This window comes from Nanorana parkeri, unplaced genomic scaffold (assembly GCF_000935625.1).
Source record: "Nanorana parkeri isolate BGI_ZX_2015 unplaced genomic scaffold, ASM93562v1 scaffold131, whole genome shotgun sequence".
Taxonomy (NCBI): domain Eukaryota; kingdom Metazoa; phylum Chordata; class Amphibia; order Anura; family Dicroglossidae; genus Nanorana; species Nanorana parkeri.
In genome coordinates, this window is record NW_017306399.1 from 1650902 (window position 1) to 1669102 (window position 18201).

At 45.6% G+C, this 18201-nt stretch overlaps 1 protein-coding gene across 1 annotated transcript in view; it reads left to right on the forward strand.

The window, feature by feature from the left end:
- EFCAB7 (EF-hand calcium binding domain 7) overlaps window positions 1-18201 on the forward strand; it is a 33416-nt gene extending 15215 nt beyond the window's left edge. Inside the window, exons 7-14 of the mRNA XM_018553839.1 lie at window positions 3332-3470; window positions 6210-6319; window positions 9295-9452; window positions 10237-10370; window positions 11708-11856; window positions 13538-13747; window positions 15405-15512; window positions 18002-18201. Coding sequence (XP_018409341.1) covers window positions 3332-3470; window positions 6210-6319; window positions 9295-9452; window positions 10237-10370; window positions 11708-11856; window positions 13538-13747; window positions 15405-15512; window positions 18002-18076 — 1083 coding nt within the window. The 3' untranslated portion in view covers window positions 18077-18201. The remainder of the gene's footprint in view (window positions 1-3331; window positions 3471-6209; window positions 6320-9294; window positions 9453-10236; window positions 10371-11707; window positions 11857-13537; window positions 13748-15404; window positions 15513-18001) is intronic.

Genomic DNA, 18201 nt, shown 5'->3' on the forward strand with positions numbered 1-18201 from the left:
TCTTTTTATTTCCAAAATGACTGGTCCACTTTAAGGCTGAACTGCAGGCAGATATAAAGGACATAAATTATTGCAGCTCTGTCATCAAAAATAGAACATAAACTGTGTTTTTCAGTACAAGCCGTGTAAGTATCTAAATGTGACCTGGTATCAACCTCTAGCAGCCCTGTACAGCGTGAGAGGAAGAAACAGACAAAAAGCATAGGGATTCCAGGAGAGGGCAGAGTGACCGAGAGATGGGCTCATCACTGTGCTGCTTCACCTTTTACAGTCCAATCACAGACTGCGGGAAGATTTATTTTATTTATTTATTAAAGGTATTTATAAAGCGCCGACAATTTACGCAGCGCTTTACATAGTTGCACATTCACATCAGTCCCTACCCTCAAGGAGCATACAATCTAAGGTCCCTATCTCACATGCCTGCATAGAGGGCAAACTTAGAGAGGAGCCAATTAACCTTCCAGCATGTCTTTGGAGTGTGGGAGGAAACCGGACTACCCGGAGGAAACCCACACAAGCACAGGGAGAACATGCAAACTCCTTGCAGATAGTGACCTGGCCGGGATTCGAACCAGGGACCCCCCAGTGCTGCAAGGCAGAAGCGCTAACCACAGGGTGACCTGAACTCAGAGGAAGTACTTTGAGTAACGCTGGTCATCAGACTGATCTAATGGCAGAAAAAAAAATACTTTTGGGGAAATACTGTGGATTGAAGGTGACTATTAATGCTGGTTTTGTGTTTTTATATTGTAATGGGCCATTTTTATCTTACCTTTGACCAGAGTTCTGCTTTGAGGCTGCGACGCCTCGCTCTAACCAGCTGCCGGCCCGTTTTTGTTAAACCTCTATATTGATTTTCATTCAGCGGTCTAGTTTTAGTCCTGTTGATAAATCACTTGTGCAGCGTCTCCTACAGGGGAGACCTCCGAGCCTGATTCCAGGGTCAATATTTGTAGAGTGTTACTATTGATCATTGCTCTTCGCTTTTCCGTTACGTCGCTCGGACTTTAATAGGGTTTCTCTTTTATATCATTTTTTTATAATAAAATAATAGCTGCTGATATGAAAGCCATGAAGCGCAAACTGCCCGGGCTCCTTTTAACATGACCCCGGGGACGCGTGTGAGGCACATAAAATAGTTGTAAGAAGAGCGAGGAAAATGCTCCAGTCATTGCTCTCCTGGGGTGCCTTCCCATTTTCAGTGACGGCCCCGGCTTTGTTCTCCGTCCCGACCACCTTTAAATCATTGATAACCAAACCGTTCCGGACTTGCAGCATCGCACTTCAAAATGCAGCTGAGTGCTTCAGGCCTGGACAGGATGAAGAGGCCTGTATATGGCACTTTGTTTGGGGGAGGGACACCCAAAAAAATAATAAACGCACATTTCTATTAATAAATTTGGTATTTATATCAGTAAAACACAGAGAAAACATTATATTGAACTTTTTTTTAGTACTGATAATGCATTGAAGTTCCATTTTGTAGATAGCGGTAGAATGCTGCCATCCGGTGTTCACATTACAGAATGCAGGCATGGTCGGAAGGCTCACATTTAGCAGATTGTTCATTCAGAGTGTTCATTGGAGGACACAGGTTTGTTCTGTATATCAGTTATAGCTGCCACTATAGGGTATATGGGTATAGTTCCCGCTATAGGAGGTTGAACACTAGGTAAAGCAAAAGGTGGCTATACCCCCTGCAATGTCTGGTGGCCTCTTCCTGCAACGCTTGGTGGCTATACCCCTGCAACTCTTGGTGGCTATACCCTGCAACGTTTGGTGGCTATACCCCTGCAACGCTTGGTGGCTATACCCTTGCAACGCTTGGTGGCTATACCCTTGCAACGCTTGGTGGCTATACCCTTGCAACGCTTGATGGCTATACCCTGCAATGCTTGGTCGCTATACCCCTGCAATGCTTGGTCGCTATACACCTGCAATGCTTGATGGCTATACCCTGCAATGCTTGGTCGCTATACCCCTGCAACGCTTGATGGCTATACCCCTGCAACGCTTGATGGCTATACCCCTGCAACGCTTGATGGCTATACCCTGCAATGCTTGGTCGCTATACCCCTGCCACGCTTGATGGCTATACCCTGCAACGCTTGATGGCTATACCCTGCAACGCTTGATGGCTATACCCTGCAACGCTTGATGGCTATACCCTGCAACGCTTGGTCGCTATACCCCTGCAACTCTTGGTGGCTATACCCTGCAATGCTTGGTCGCTACACCCCTGCAACGATTGGTGGCTATAGCCCTGCAACGCTTGGTGGCTATACCCCCTGCAACTCTTGGTGGCTATACCCCCTGCAACTCTTGGTGGCTATACCCCCTGCAACTCTTGGTGGCTATACCCCTGCAACTCTTGGTGGCTATACCCTGCAATGCTTGGTCGCTATACCCTTGCAACTCTTGGTGGCTATACCCCTGCAATGCTTGGTGGCTATACCCCTGCAACGATTGGTGGCTATACCCCTGCAACGCTTGGTGGCTATACCCCTGCAACTCTTGGTGGCTATACCCTGCAATGCTTGGTCGCTATACCCCTGCAACGCTTGATGGCTATACCCTGCAATGCTTGGTCGCTATACCTCTGCAAATTTTGGTGGCTATACCCCTGGAACATTGGTGGATAAATGTGACTGGTAAGACTGCGCAAGCAGTGGTTCTTATCAGTAACGGACAAGCGTCTGTATCAAGTTCAAGTCTAATCCTGTTCTGTGTTTTGTTATGTTGTACCAGTGTTTATGAGGTTCTTCCTTTTTGAGCATGTAGCGATGTAATGGATGTTACCGTTATTTACAGTATTGTTGTCATTTTTTAAATACATGATCACAATGCATATTCTGTATCTCAGTAGAGGCAGGGCTTTGCTTTCACAAATCCACACTGACCCCTTGATGACTGTGAGGCTATAACCAAAAAGCAGTATAAGATAGGAGGGAAATACAGATAAACAAAATCAATGAAGCAGAAGCAAGGAGATCTTTGCACTGCAGGTCCTCATGTACAGCTTCCTCTCCAGCAAGGAGGACAGTGAGGAGCACAGTAGTGACATCACCAAATCTCTGAGACCAGCAGTCAGAGGCAGCAGTGCCTTGGATGATCTCACACTGCAGATATACAGCTTGGAGGCCACAGAAGAGGTGTACCTAGGCACAGAAAGTGAATTGCTGTTTTTGTAGGAGAAATTCAAGACAAAGGAGACATTTTTCAGGGGACTGCTTGTATACAATTGACGTTCCTAGATGTCACCTATAAAACATCAACTTTACCTTTTTGAGTTTGTTTCCATCTTATCTGTATATTAATGTGCTTTCAGGAATGGCAGAATTCTCAGGTGAAGGGATGCTTTTTCCTTGAAGACGCAGGCATCGTCAGCCATCACTATAAGCTGCAACTTCCTCTGAAAACAACAGTTTATTTGACAATCAAACCCTTAAACCTCAGCAGGGTTGAAGGTAAGCGGAGGGCATATTGGTTGGAGGGCATATTGGTTAGTGCTTGTGCAGTGCTGGGTTTGATTCTCAGTAAAGAAGTTCTCTGCATTGAATTTGCAAGTTCATTCCATGGTTGTGTGGGTTTCCTCCCATAATTTAAACACACTCAGTTGGCGTCTGACCAAAATTGGCCCTACGGCTTGCACATATAACTGCAGCAGTGACATTAGGTCCCTGGTAACCAACCTGCAGCCCTTCAGTGCTTATTGTGTGGCCCTCTGGGCCCATGAACAGGGTAGTCTGTGTTTTGGTGCTTACTCAAGCCAGTAAAGGAAGAATATTCTTTAGACTGACTTTCAGCAGTTACATTGCTCTGGTTTATTTCTGCTACACTTTTTTTCTGTGCATTTCTTGTGTCATTTTGTTTTTCCCCTCTGATTTTCTTAGGAATTCTGCTGACACAAATATCATATGTGCCACAAGTAGTTTTTAAAGGACACTTTAGGGAGTACAAATGTGGAAGAGTTGGTTTGTGTATTCAGGCTATGACTGTTTCTGGAAGCATATCCTAAACCTCCAACACGCTTATAAGATATTAAAGGAGAACTATGAGGAGTGCTTTTCACTCACCTCATAGTTCTAGCTGACCTGTGACAATGAGACTGTCACAGGTCGGCTCAGTAGATCGGGAGGTGAGTGAACACATACCGGCGTTCTCTCACTTCTCGATCCTGTCACGGCTCTCTGCCATGACAGGGGAGGGGCTGGATTCCCCCCTCCCCGCTCTGATCCTCCAGCGCTGACTGGCGGATTGGACGGGGGAGGGGGGCGGGTACAGCTGGCTCTGCCTCTAGATAGGCAGAGCCAGCTGTCACTCACGCAGCTGGGCGGATCTCAACATCGATGTCGGGATCCGCTGCGGCGTCTCAGTATACCGCGAGCTGTAGCTCGCGGTATACTGAGCTTAGGGTAACGGGAGGACGCTAGTTTGTGTCCTCCCGTTACCCTAAGGAGAACTATGGGGAAAAGCCTTAACCCCATAATTCTCCTTTTAACAGTCTCTGATCATATCCTATGGTATGCCTACAGCCTCTAACTACCTTTTGTAGTATAACTGCAGTCTCTGACCTCCTTCTGCAGCATGCCTGCAGCCTCTACCCACTTCCTGCAGTCTCTGACCTCCTTCTGTAGTATATCTAAAGTCTATGAGCACCTCTTTTAGTATGTCTGAAGTCTCTGACTATTTCTGTAGCATATCTGCAGTCTCTGACCATCTCCTGTAGGATGTCTGCAGTCTCTGACCATCTCCTGTACCATGTGTGCAATCTCTGACCATCTCCTGTACCATGTCTGCAATCTCTGACCATCTCCTGTACCATGTCTGCAGTCTCTGGCCATCCTCTGTAGCATGTCTGCAGTCTCTGGCCATCCTCTGTAGCATGTCTGCAGTCCCTGACCATCCCCTGTAGCTTGCCCTGTAGTTTCTGACCATCTTCTTTTACATGTTTGCAGTCTTTGACAGTTTTCTGTAGCATTACAGTCACTGAATGTTATATGTGGCCTTTGGTGATATCAGGGGCCACACATCAAGTAATTTGACCACCACTGCTTTAGGGTGTACGCTTCTGGCGGGCACAGAACTGAGCTGATGTTCTTTTTCCTAATCCCGGTCTTCTTTTCTGAAATAATTGAGTTTATATAACTAAAGTACCGACATTTTAAAGACAAAACAATTACCACAAGAAAACATTTGTATCCTGCAGCTACAATGCTAAATTCAATTGGTAGAAAAAAGAAGCTGTGAACCCCAATTTCATTTTACTATGTGTCATAAAATTCTGCAGAAATGAATTATTAGAGGTATTAGACATGGTTAAAGACTAATGGACCAACAAGTGTTCTCTGTGGATTGCCTTGCTAGTTATGTTGTCTCCTTTGAGGCTCACTTTCTCTGATTGAAACCCTTAAGGTGGCCATACACTTTACAACCCTCGCAAGACTTGCGATCATCGCAAGCCGCGCCCCCCTGAGGGGCGGGCTTCCGATGACTGCAATGCTGAACGGGCAGTGTGCGCGTGCGCACACCAGCCCGTTCGGCAGTGATCTCTCGATCATGTTAAAAACCAGCGGAATATCGTACGATTCTCGGCTGGTTTTCCAACATGCACGATATACAAAAGACGTGCGACCGTACATTAGAAACGGTCGCACGCCTTCCATACACTGCACGATTCTCGTATGATCGCGGGATTTCTCGCGATTCTCGTACGAGAATTGTGCAGTGTATGGGCACCTTTACATGAGTCTGTTGGAGGGATGGGGAGGAGTCAGCTTGAGCTTTTGAGCTCTGTGAACAGCAAGAGATGAGGGCCAACTGGGAAACATAACAAGGAGCCCAAAAGAAATTTGATAAATGTAAAACGACTACACATTTCCTCTAAAACAAATGATGAAGGGTAGGGTGCTCACATAATGAAGTGTGCACTGTTTTCTGCATTATACTCCTGTAAGCCTAGTCCAGTTTGGTTAATATACCATAGGGGGTGTGTCCTTAATGCCCCGGGATCACAGCAAGTGGGTCATTTCTTTTGGATGTAATTTAACCCAGACGGGGAACTGCAGGCAGGTCTGATGGAGGATGGTGAGTGCAGCACTGGAAAATGGAGTACTACTTTTTTTTAGGGACCTTTGGGGACGGGGGGATTTTGGATAAAGGAAAATAAAGTAAGATTCTCTTTGAAAAAATCCCCTTTCTTTTAGGAAAATCATCCCCATGGATGTCGGTGGACACGGCTCTCTATATACTAAAAGAAATCGATGGAAAAGGAGATCCTCAACTCATCTCTTTCACGGAAGTGCGGAATAAAGAGGTGAGGGCTTCCTTTGTATCTCACCTGGAAACAGGTGAAACAGAATTCGGCATAGTCCTCTGATCTGTAGGGGGAGCTGCACACTTTGGGGCCACAAATATCCTATGACTACCTATAAATATCCTATGACTACCCCTATGACTGGTGTTTGTGGATCCGGGGTCAGATACAGCACGTTAGGGTTAGTGTTAGACAAGGCAACATTTGAACGGCACCAGAACATTTTTGGTGCAGGTTTTTCATACATCATTGCATATATGCCCCCTGACCGCGCTGACCAATGAGATGCACTTGTGACCACGCTGACCAATGATAATCGCTTCTGACCACACTGACCATGGAGAAGCGCTTCTTGCTAAGAAGTGCTTCTCATTGATCAGTGTGGTCAGGTGACTGTGCTCACCAATGAATGCTCGCCATTTGCAAGTGGAATTTGAAATACATACAGGGGGGGGGGCAGATTGGTGGGGGTTAGTGGCGTCACAAGGGGGGGTGCGGTCCACACCCGGGTGACACCATTGGAGGGGTGACACCAAAATGACCGACAGTCATTTTGATGTCACACCCTCTGAAAAGTCGGGCACTCGGTCATGGACCCAGAGCCCGACAGTTGCAGGAGAGAGGAGGGGACCTGGCAGGCATACCTTTTCCTGCCAGGTGAACGTCCCTTCCTCTCAGGTCGGCAGGTATCACAAAGATGGCCACGCATGCGTGATCACATCACGGCGTGACCTCTGGGTGACACCAGGCCTCCGGACACCCCTGGTGGGGGCAATTCCATTTTCCACATTTGCCTGGGAAAGTGGAATTACCCTTTTAAAGAGTCCACATTTACCTGCTATATTCATATTAAAGCTAATCCCCGATCCTGCATGTTAATCAGCTTCTTTGCCTTCATTAATTGGGCTTTATTAGCACATAAATTAGTCTAAAGACTTATAATACCGAATGGAGGAAGTAACACTTTAAACTGGTCCTTGAGGTCTAATTCATCTTCTGTCTTCATCTTAGCCATTTGTTTAATGAACAATATACAGAATGGTAACCCTTTTAATTATGTATAATGCGTTGTAAAACGGGATTTGTCTTAAACGTGTCCATGAAGCTGCACTCTGGGCACAAAAACGTTCATTTCTATATATCTCCCAATAGTCACAAAGGATATAAATCCACTCTGTGTGCACCAATTGCCTTTGCAATATTACTTTGTAAACGTAGAAGTGAAAAAATCACTCTTTGGCACATAACCTGTGCAGAGAGCAGAGCTGTGGGAGGGACCCAGAAGGCCCCACCCACTATAGGAAACTACAGGAGGGGGGGCGGAGACAAGACCAGTCACCCTGCACAAGAAATGAAAGGAGCAGGAGGAAGCTCCTGCACAGAGACAGTTTCATACTGGATCACTGCACAAATATTCAAAGCACACCAAGATTCATGAAGAACAAACCTCTTCCACTGACAACGGTTTAAAAGGAGATTTCACCTCACTTCGTAGAGTTGTGTCTCTATGACAGGATGTAAAGGAACATCTCCCCAATGTAGACAGACGGAAAGAAAAACCTGACTGGGTTTTTAATAGTTGTCCACTCCATCGAAAACAAAACAAAAGCATCTATTTTAATAGTCACTGAGGCCAATACAATTGTAAGCAGTGAAGCCAGGGTGAGCATGACAGCCCTGAAACCAGCACCAGTGAAAATAATGAGCTGAGACCCCCCATGCATCACTGCACCAAAACAGTCAAGCAAAACAGATGACAAACGCACTCATCAATTGATGAGTGCGTTTGTCATCTGGTGCAGTGATGCATGGGGGGTCTCGGCTGCCATTGGGATGTGCAGGATCCCTTGTGCGTCTCTGTGCCTTTAAGGGGGTTGAGCTTCCTCCTGACAAACCTGCACCCAATTTTATCTTCTGCCCCATGTGCTCCAAGATGGAGACTCTCATAGTTTAGAGTTAGGACCACACTATATGGAGGTGCCTTGGCGCGGCTGTGCGACTTTCACAGTTTCTGCAGAAGACGTGTATCCAAACCTCTGCTTTTAACCTTAGCGGTGATACAAGTTGTTTTACATGCTGGCTTGTGAGTGTGCCAGGAAAACTTTTTGCTATTTTACTGTTTAAAGCCCATTCCGTGTGCACCTTACTGTAAAGCTGGTGACGAATTGATGAGTGCGTTTGTCATCTGTTCTGCTTGTGTATTTGTGGAGACGCACGCAGCTTACTAGCACACACAAGGGTGGCTCCATAGACGCCTGAAAATGAAAGGAGCCGCCCTAAAACAGGATATCAGGGACAGTACTCAGGGAACCAACTGATTTCTTGACGCCAATACATGGCAGCATACGGGACCCTCCCATGGATTTTTCATTGAGTGCTTGTTAAGAGAATAGTGGCCTTGGGAGGCGTGCTTTAATTTATAGTATAACTAGTCCTGTGATTGTGTGAGGGGCAGAGCTAACCCATTCATATGCTGCCATCTATCAGGAAAGAAAAATTACCGAAAGGTAAGTATACAATTTTCCGTTATCAGGGACAGTACTCGAGGAAGAAACTAAAACTTTTAAACATCAAGGAGCAGCATCTATTGTAAGTGATTTCATTAGCAATTGAGATAGCTTAGAAAACGCTTGACTTTAACATCACTTTCAATCTGGCGTTGCTCCTGCAGTACTTCTTTACCACCACTAGATGCCTCCAGTCTTCTGACCAGCATCATTCCTCTGAGCTCAGGCTGTCATTGACCCACCTCCAGCCTGTAACGGGTCAGTGATGGAGAAGCAGCACAGTAATGACCACATGCTCCTTGTTAGCACATAATCTGACTGGTTCCTGCTGTACATGAGCTTTAAGAAGCCTGGTGTTCGGCTTTAAATGAGACCTGTGGAGATCTATAGTTATCAGTATATCTTAAATGTATTACATGTGTCTTCTATTTATTCCATGTTATTTGTCGTCCTGTTCTCTGCCTGCAGGCGTTTGTCTGGAAAGGTGAACTCGGCGTCGGCTCTTATACACTTCTACCGTTCACAACAGGCTGCAGATTGACTAAAAAGAAGAAACAAATTGGGAAAGAAGCCCAACTAGTTTACAGAAATGACAAAGAAGATTTAGTTCTCACTCCGGAGTTTAGGTGAGTCTATGGAATACTGGTGACTAGTTTGTTACCCTCTGCTTGCCTTTTTAGTTGCATAGTTACTAGGGATGCACCGATACTAGTATACCCATGCAGAGTATTTGGGCGAGTACTCGCCCAAATGCTCCGATGCCTAGCCCGATACTTCCGGTATTAGGAAGCCGGGCAGCAAGTCCTTACACGCTGCCCGGCTTTCTGATTGGCCAAGAAGGCAGCTTCATGCTCCCTCATGACGAGGGAGCATTGAGCCGGCTTCCCAGCCAATCAGGAAGCTTAGGATCGCATCATTACACGGCGCCCGGCTTCCTGATTGGCCAGAAAGCCGACTCCATGCTTTCTCATAACCTAGTGATGAGAAGCATGGGGATGGCTTCCCTGCTAATTGGGAAGCCGGGTGGCAAGTCATTACACACCGCCTTAATGGGACTTCCGGTATCAGTATTCAGTATCGGCGAGTACCGAAGAAAAAATATTGGTACTCGATACCAAAATACCGGTATCGGTGCATCCCTAATAGTTACATAGTTAGTCATGTTGAAAAAAGACACATGTCCATCGAGTTCAACCTATAGAGATATAAAAAAACAAAAAACAGCTTCCAGAGTTCAAGTCTTCTTTAATTTGATTGCTTTTAAAATAGTGCGTTCTGATGTTAGCACCTGACATTGGCACATATGAAATTTAAAGGAAGCACCGCGGACCGCTCGTAGAGATGATTTATTTTAAAGTTATAAACCAAGGAGCTCACTACACATTACTTTCTTCCTCTTCCTTGTTCCAGATCTGCTCTCTCCGACATGTTTGACATCATTGATTTAGATGGCAATGGCTCTCTCAGCCTGGAGGAATATAATTTCTTCGAGATGCGCACCAGCGGCGAGAAATGCGATGACGACGCCTGGGAGGTTTGCAAAGGTGCGTCCCGGTTGCCTTCGGTGTTTGTGTTTTATTCACCTTGCCAAGAGTTGTCTCTTTTTGTATTAATGGAGTCACTTAATACAGTTGTTTAACGGAAAAAAAAGTGTATTATTGAGAGATAATCTAGAACAGATTTAAATACGTGGCACTCTCTTCCCGATAATACATGGTATATTACAGGCCGTAAAACGTCCACTAATTCTGAGCAAAACATTTGCATTTTTATGGTTTTCTATTAAGAATGCATTAGAATTGAATTACTTTTCTTTTAACCTTTCAGCAAGATGTTGGAGAAAAAAAGCTTTTGGCATAAAGGCCAGGCGCTTCCAACATTTATTACAATGTGACCTTAATATCACCCGCTATCAGCGCGCCTTCTTCCTCCAACGGCAGAGGGGAAAACTTAACATCATTTACTTCACTCTTCATCCAGATTTTCATCACAGACAAGAAAATAACCAGATCAAAGTCACAACAGACTTTTCTGATTAAATGTTCAGGAGAACCCCTTCGCTAAGCACTGCTGACTTGACATAATTCGCAGCCCAAAAGACAAAAATTGCAGCTTATTAGTTTTTAAAGGATGTGTTCACCCGAGGGGGATATTTCAGGTTTTGGTAGACAATGGGGAATGAAATCAGCAAACAGTTTGTCGCGGACTCCAGAGTTCAGATCTGTGTGGTTGCAGGGACTCTGGAATTAAGGTTGTCATGCTTACAGCTACTCTAATATTGAGGTGCCTGTGCTTGCAGGGACTCTGGGATTGAGGTGCCTGTGCTTGCAGGGACTCTGGGATTGAGGTGCCTGTGCTTGCAGGGACTTGGCGACTGAGGTGCCTATGCTTGCACAGACTTGGGGATTTAGGTCTCTGTACTAGCAACGACTCTGTGCTTGCAGTCTCTGTGCTTACACAGACTCTGGGATTGAGGTGCCTGTTCTTGCTGGGACTCTAGGATTGTTATTTCCATGCTTGCTGGCACTCTGGAATTGAGGTTTCCATATTTACTGGGAAGCCAGGTTTGAGGTCTCTATGCTTGCAGGGACTCTGGGATTGAGTTTTCCATGGTTGTAGGGACTATGGGATTAAGATCTTTGTTCTTCCTGGGACTCCAGGATTGAGGTTTCCGTCCTTGCAGGGCTCTGGAATTGAGATTTCCAGAGATTGCTGTGTTAATGCTACTGTCAGACTACATTATTTATTTATTTATTTATTGCCTGTTGTCTACTATGTGATAAATTACAAATTATTTCTGTATTGGCCGCTGTAGGCTATTTAGATGTTGTTGGGCTTTACCCTTGTTAATTGTATTTTTATTTACTTTATTTTCCTATAGAGAATTTTGAGACAAAGAAAAATGAGCTGACGAGGAAAGGTTTTCTGGATCTGAACCTCATGGAGGCAAATGACCGAGAAGGGGACCCGAGTGACCTCTGGGTGACGCTGCAGTCCATGGGTTACAACAAGGCCCTGGAGCTGACAGAGGTGATGTTGTGTATGAATGAAACCAATTTAAATTGCATCAAAAGCCACATTTTTTTTTTTTTAAAGCTGAGCGCCGGCCTTCTCTTCAGTCTGGAACAGTTGCACATGTTCCTCTCCTAGACTAAAATTGCTTACTTGGATTTCATTGCACACTTCCACCCTAGGTAATTCCTACATGTGATGCGGAACCTCCATGATTGAAAGAGCTGAAATCCAATAAATGAAAGGGACAATCCAAGGACAGTCAGGATGGGGAGGAAAGAGCTATCATGCTGGACGTCCTCCAGCCAGGGAATGGGGCAGGCTCTATCTGACTTGCCGCAGCTTCTAAAGCACATTGTGAGAAGCTCCCAGTGTGCAGTGACATCAGAGTAAGAAATTTCAGTCCAGGAGAGGAGCCGCTACAACTGTGCAAGACTGAAGGGATGGCTGGAGTCCCGCTTTCAAGAGATACTGTCATCTTGCCCATTCAGGGTAATTTGTGTAAAGGAGCCCTCCTGGCCTACTAATAATTGCCTTGCAAGCTCTCCCTTCACGCTCCTTCTGCTGCCTTAGCTGGCAAAAATGAGTATGGGGGTGTATGTGACCTCCTCCCATGTGACAGTGCTCGGGTCTAGCAACCAGTCATTATTCCAAGCAGTGTCACATGACAGAGGGAGAGACGTCACTGCTCCCCTTAGAAGCTGACACTGGGAATTGTAATTCTGGCTGCAACGGAGGAAGTAGCAGCAAGGAAGTGCTATCAAGGTGAGTATCAGTGAGTTTTGGGGGCTCCTTTTGTGCAGACATGGGCAAGAAACATTGTCTGTTTAACACAGGCAGTACACATATATGTGGCAGTTAGGAAGTGTGCTTTTTTTTGTGATGGCTCATATACACTGAGTGGCCGGATTATTACGACCACCTGACGTTTGTAGGCAAATTAGCTATAATTTGGCGCTGAAGTTGCTGGAGGGCCAGACCATTATAAATAGGGAAGCAGGTTGTTTACCACGACAGTAGAAGTGATTTGTTTCTGAAGATACGGGGAAACAACGCGATGTAACAGCCTTTGAACGTGGGATGATTGTTGGCGCTCGGAGCCATGGAGCGAGTATCAGCAAAACAGCAGAATTGGTTAAATGTTCAAGAGCAGCTGTTGTTAAAGTGTTTAAAGACCGGACTGTCAGCCGAAAATCTGGGTCTGAACGTGGGAATTGTGGCCGTCAGTGACTAGTCAATGTTAGGGCAGAAGGGGGAGTGGCAAGACTGGTACAAGACAACAGAAGGGCAACAGTGCCGTGTCAGATTCCTCGCATCACCTTTCATCATCTCGTGGAGTCACGAGGCGGCCCAACGAAGTACTGATGGGGTGGTCATAATAATCTGGCCACTCAGTGCATTTGACATATATTGTTTCATGCTGGGAGCGTACTAATCAGCCCCGCCCCCAGCACTGTGACCATGCTATACCAGCAGCTCCTAGTCATACAGTGGCGATTGGGAGCTGGTGGGACAGGCTCCTGATCATGTGATCACTGTGCCCGCCAATATGATGATATGAACGCCTCTGGCATTATGATTTCTTTATGGGTTGGTGGGAAGGGGTAAGGAAAATCCTCATATAAGCCTAGTTTAGAAACAAAGCATTCAATAGACAGGCTTTGTACCTCGACTAAACTCTTATTTTATTTTTTTGCAGGCATGTCCTTTCATTATCAATATTTATGCAGAAAAGTGTAAGCCCAGACTGAGCGCCGTGAGCCTGGCGTCCAGCAATCGGCAGTTGCAGAAGGTGCTGTGTAAGTCTGTGATTCTCAAAGGAGAAGCAAAGCCTATGGAAGGTTATGAAAGCGTTGTCATCTACACATACAAGAATGACACCAGGATTACTTCCGTTATTGAGAATAAGGTTTGTACACAGCTAACTCAATGGAATATGGTGGCACTATATACATTAAAGTATATGTCATCCCAGTCACTAAAATCTCATGAAAGTTTAAACATGTCAATATAATGTAAAAAGCCCTTTTAAATCTGCAGCTTTCATTAAAATAATCCCTGGTGATCTGCCGTGAAGGCCTTTGCCAAGGCACTTCCTGTTATAGGGTGACAACACTGTGTATCTTGAACAGGATATAAGAGAATCCTACCGCACTCCTTATTGGTGTCCCTTGCTGTAGTGACTGCGAATGGCGCCGCTTCAGATTCAAGTAATAAAATATATCACCAGCACACCGTGGTCAAATCTTCAGAAAGTGATCATTTTATTGATGCACACACATCTTGTCACACTGCAATGTTTCGGGGCCACACAGGGTCCCTTCCTCATGCCTGAGGAAGGGACACTGAGTGGCCCCCGAAACGTTGCAATGTGACAAGATGTGTGTGCATCAATAAAATTATAACTTTCTGAAGATTTGACCACAGTGTGCTGGTGATATAGTTTATTACTTGATCACACTGTGTATCTGTCCCCCAATGGTGCTCCTGCATTGTCACCCTGTCACATGGGCTTCCAATGGAGGCTTCAAGTGGCCATTTCAATACACCGTGCACAGACAAGGTCCAGGGGGTCACCATGAGGAAACCCTCCTTTGTTTGTTCTCACCCACCTTTTTTTGTGTCCTGGTTCCTCCTATTACATTCTCAGCAATATGAAATAAACAAAAATCCAGCAGAGTTTGAAAATGAAATTTAGCGTCTCCCCTTAATCAGTATTTGCTGCAAAGTCAGTTTTGTCAAAATAACTTAATTCCTCCCTCGACATCACTGGGGGCAAAGTGAAGTCATTATCATTGTTCTCCTCTGCTCCCAAAAATGTTATGGGAGGTGCCTAATATTCAGGCTGTATGACACACTGTCACCCCGCCCCTTCCTCGCATCCAGGCTGTCATGAACACGCCCCTTGGTCCTCAAGGCTAGAGCGAGTGTCATCATCATCATCATAGCACATTTAGAGACTTGTGTTCCTGTACAGCTGTGCAGCTATAGACAGGGCCGGTGCTAGGATTCTAAGCAGGGTGGGCAAGGTGCATTTTTGCCCCCCATCCCCCCCCGATCCCGACCCCCTGTAAAAACAGGGCATTTTGACAAGTACTTGTACTTGTCAAAATGCCCCGATGTTTGCGCTATGTTTTTTTTTTTCTTTTTCACTTACCTTCGGCGCGGGAGAGCAGCGGCGAGTCAGCGCTGGTCCGGTGGGAGGAGCTCCAGGTTGGGTCCTAATTTAGCTGGCCGGCGACTGCCTGAGGTGCCGTGCGTGTCGGAATCCTCTGTCAGTCGCCGGCCAGCTAAATTAGGACCCCACCTGGAGCTCCTCCCACTGGACCAGCGCTGACTCGCCGCTGCTCTCCCGCACCAAAGGTAAGTGAAAAAAAAAAAACATAGAGCAAACATCGGGGCATTTTGACAAGTACAAGTACTTGTCAAAATGCCTTGTTTTTTCCGCCCTCACCCTGCAGCGCCGTAAGGCGGCCACCTGACTAGCCTTGCGGTATCGCCGGGCCTGGCTATAGATGGTCCCACTCTATGTACTAACACCCAGCTGTCTCCTGTCCTGCTTGCAGGTGGATAAGAAGATCATGATGCAGGTGAACAATGACCAGAGCAAGAACTGTGTCAGCAGCCGAGGACTCAGCGTGTTTGCTGTGGAAGTGCCAGCAAAATCATCCGTGGTAAATGTCATCTGCTGATAATGGATTTTTGTGATCAAACACACTGCAATATGCACCTCCTAGATGAATCCAGTCTCTTTTTGAATTCCCCAACAATTACATCTGCATATAAGCAGGCAGGCAGCAAAAGCTGTTGCTTGCATCCTCTGCCTTTTTTATGAGGGTTTGCATAGAGAAGATTTCATTTGTCATGATGTTATTTGTTGCGATTTACCGGAAGTCATTTTGATTATATATTAATTAAGGTTAGGTTCAGGTGTAGTGCAGTTACCATTACTGGGCACATATCCCCCTTCCGTGGCAAGTCTGGCAAGTCATATACATACCTGTCCCCACTGTGCTGAGATCTGTACTATGCTACCTGCAGGGAGCCACACATAATCCCCTCTTTAGCTCTGCTCACACGTGCAAGCCGTGACTTTCATTCCAGTCTAAAATCCAAACAGTGTATGGACTTTCCTAGGGAGAAACATTACTGCAGAGAAAGTATATTTCCTCCTCATCCATTGAAAGACAAGGAAGTCTTAAACCTTTGGCTTGTACTGCTGCCTACAGGAAGATTGGACACTGTAGGCCTGCCCAGGGTATAGCCCCTCCTACTACCAGCATGCTCCCATTTTGTGCTAGTGTCCTAGGAGGAGGGACATCCTTTCTTCAGCTCTGTTGTTTTAAAGACTAACCTGTGATTTTTCTAGCAGTTTTCCTTCACTTTTTTCTTTATTCAAGACCCTTCTCCATACCGCTGCTGGAGGTTTCCGCTCCAGTTCACAGCTATCTACCGCATTTGTCCTCAGTCTGGCTTTTGGGCCGTACCACATCTGGACGTTGCAAAGCTAGCCTTCAACGTGAGGCTCTTTCCAGACTACGTTCTGGTTAAGTTAGCCACCGAGCTCTTTGCAGGTCCCGAGGCACTGGTATTGCCTCCGCATTTGCCTGTCTCTGACTAACTATGTAACCATATAAAGATTACCTGTGTCCCTCAATGGACAAGACAGATAATACAATAGTGTACTCACCATAAAATCCATTGAGTGACATGGGTGCCACCCCTCTGTGTTTATAATCCATGCTCTTGGTACTGGTTTGCTACAAACTGAGGCATGCTGGTAGTGGAAGGAGTGATATCATGACCTGGTCAACAGTTTGGTTTTTTTATTTGTCAGCGTCCAATCCTCCTGTAGGTGGCAGTATAACCCGAAGACTTTACACAGCAGAGAGAGCTCTGTGGTTGGAGAGACGGTCATGTTACTTTGATAGGTCACATGACTCCTGGATTTTTTTTTTTTAATAATTTATCATAACTGGAGCCGACATTATGCGGAGCAGCTGTGCACTGTAACCAATCAGCTTCTCTTTTCAGTTTGTTCAGTTGAGCCTTGAATGAAAGCTAAAAGTTCATTGGTTTCCATGCACAACGGCTCCAGATTCTGTCTGCTCCAGTTTTTATAAATCCCCTCCTTGTGCTTTCCTCCTGGATTTTTTTTTCTTTTCCTATACTCTCCTTTCAGAAGAGTAGCTCTTTGCTGCCTTTGGTACTCAGATTGCTAAGATCTTTTTTTGTTAAGCAATAGTATGGCCATACCTACCACTGCTTTATAAATTGACCCTTAAGTGTAGTCACCAGTGTTTTAGTGGCTTGCACAATAACTACCAGCCATGCAAATTGCAGTATGCAGCAGCTGCAGATAAGAAATGTTACATATATGAAAACCTAAAGAATGTTCTTTTCTTCAGACGTAGCACCACCCACCATACGTTTTTAAAGATAATTATAGATCCAGACCCAAGTAAGTAGTATAATGATTAAGGATGCACCAATACTAGAATCGGTATCTGTTCCGATGCTGAGTATTTTGGCAAGTACTCATACTCGCCCAAATGCCCCGATATCTAGCCCGATACTTCCAGCATCAGGAAGCCGGACAGCGAGTCATTACACGCCCCCCAGCTTTCCGATTGGCCAGAAAACCGGCTTCATGCTCCCTCGTCACCTGATGATGAGGGAAGCATGGAGCTGGCTTCCTGGCCAATCAGGAAGCCGGGCGCCGTGTAATGACACATTGCCCGGCTTCCTGATTGGCCAGATTCTTGACCAATCAGGAAGCCAGATGGCGAGTCATTACACACCGCCAGGCTTCCTTAATGGGACTTTCGGTATTGGCGAGCAGCAGAAAAAAAAAATTCAGTACTCGATACCGAAAAACTGGTATCGGTGCATCCCTAATAATGATGTAGGGCCCTCCTTACCATCTTGTCTTGAATTGTATTGTGATTTGTAATGTCTGCCCTATATTGTAAAGCGCTGCGCAAACTGTTGGCGCTATATGAATCCTGTATAATAATAATAATAAGAGAAACAGAAGCATATGACATCATCATGACTTCACGTTGTTAAATATTGACCCTGGCCAGATATTCTTTATATCCAGAAATGAGTTATATAATACTGAGAGGAAGCACGGAGCTAACATCCCCTTTTCTTCTTGCAGGTATCTCAGCATGTCATGGCAATGAGCGAGAGACAGGAGTGGTTGTATAACTGCATACAGAGTGTTCTGTCCTGAGCTCTAGAGCCAAGCGAGCAGCCATTTTCTAACCAGTGGACATTCCGAACACTTTATCATTTTGGGATCACTGACCTGATAACCAAAGATTTGATCAATTATAAGTGCCACATTTTTTCTCAAGA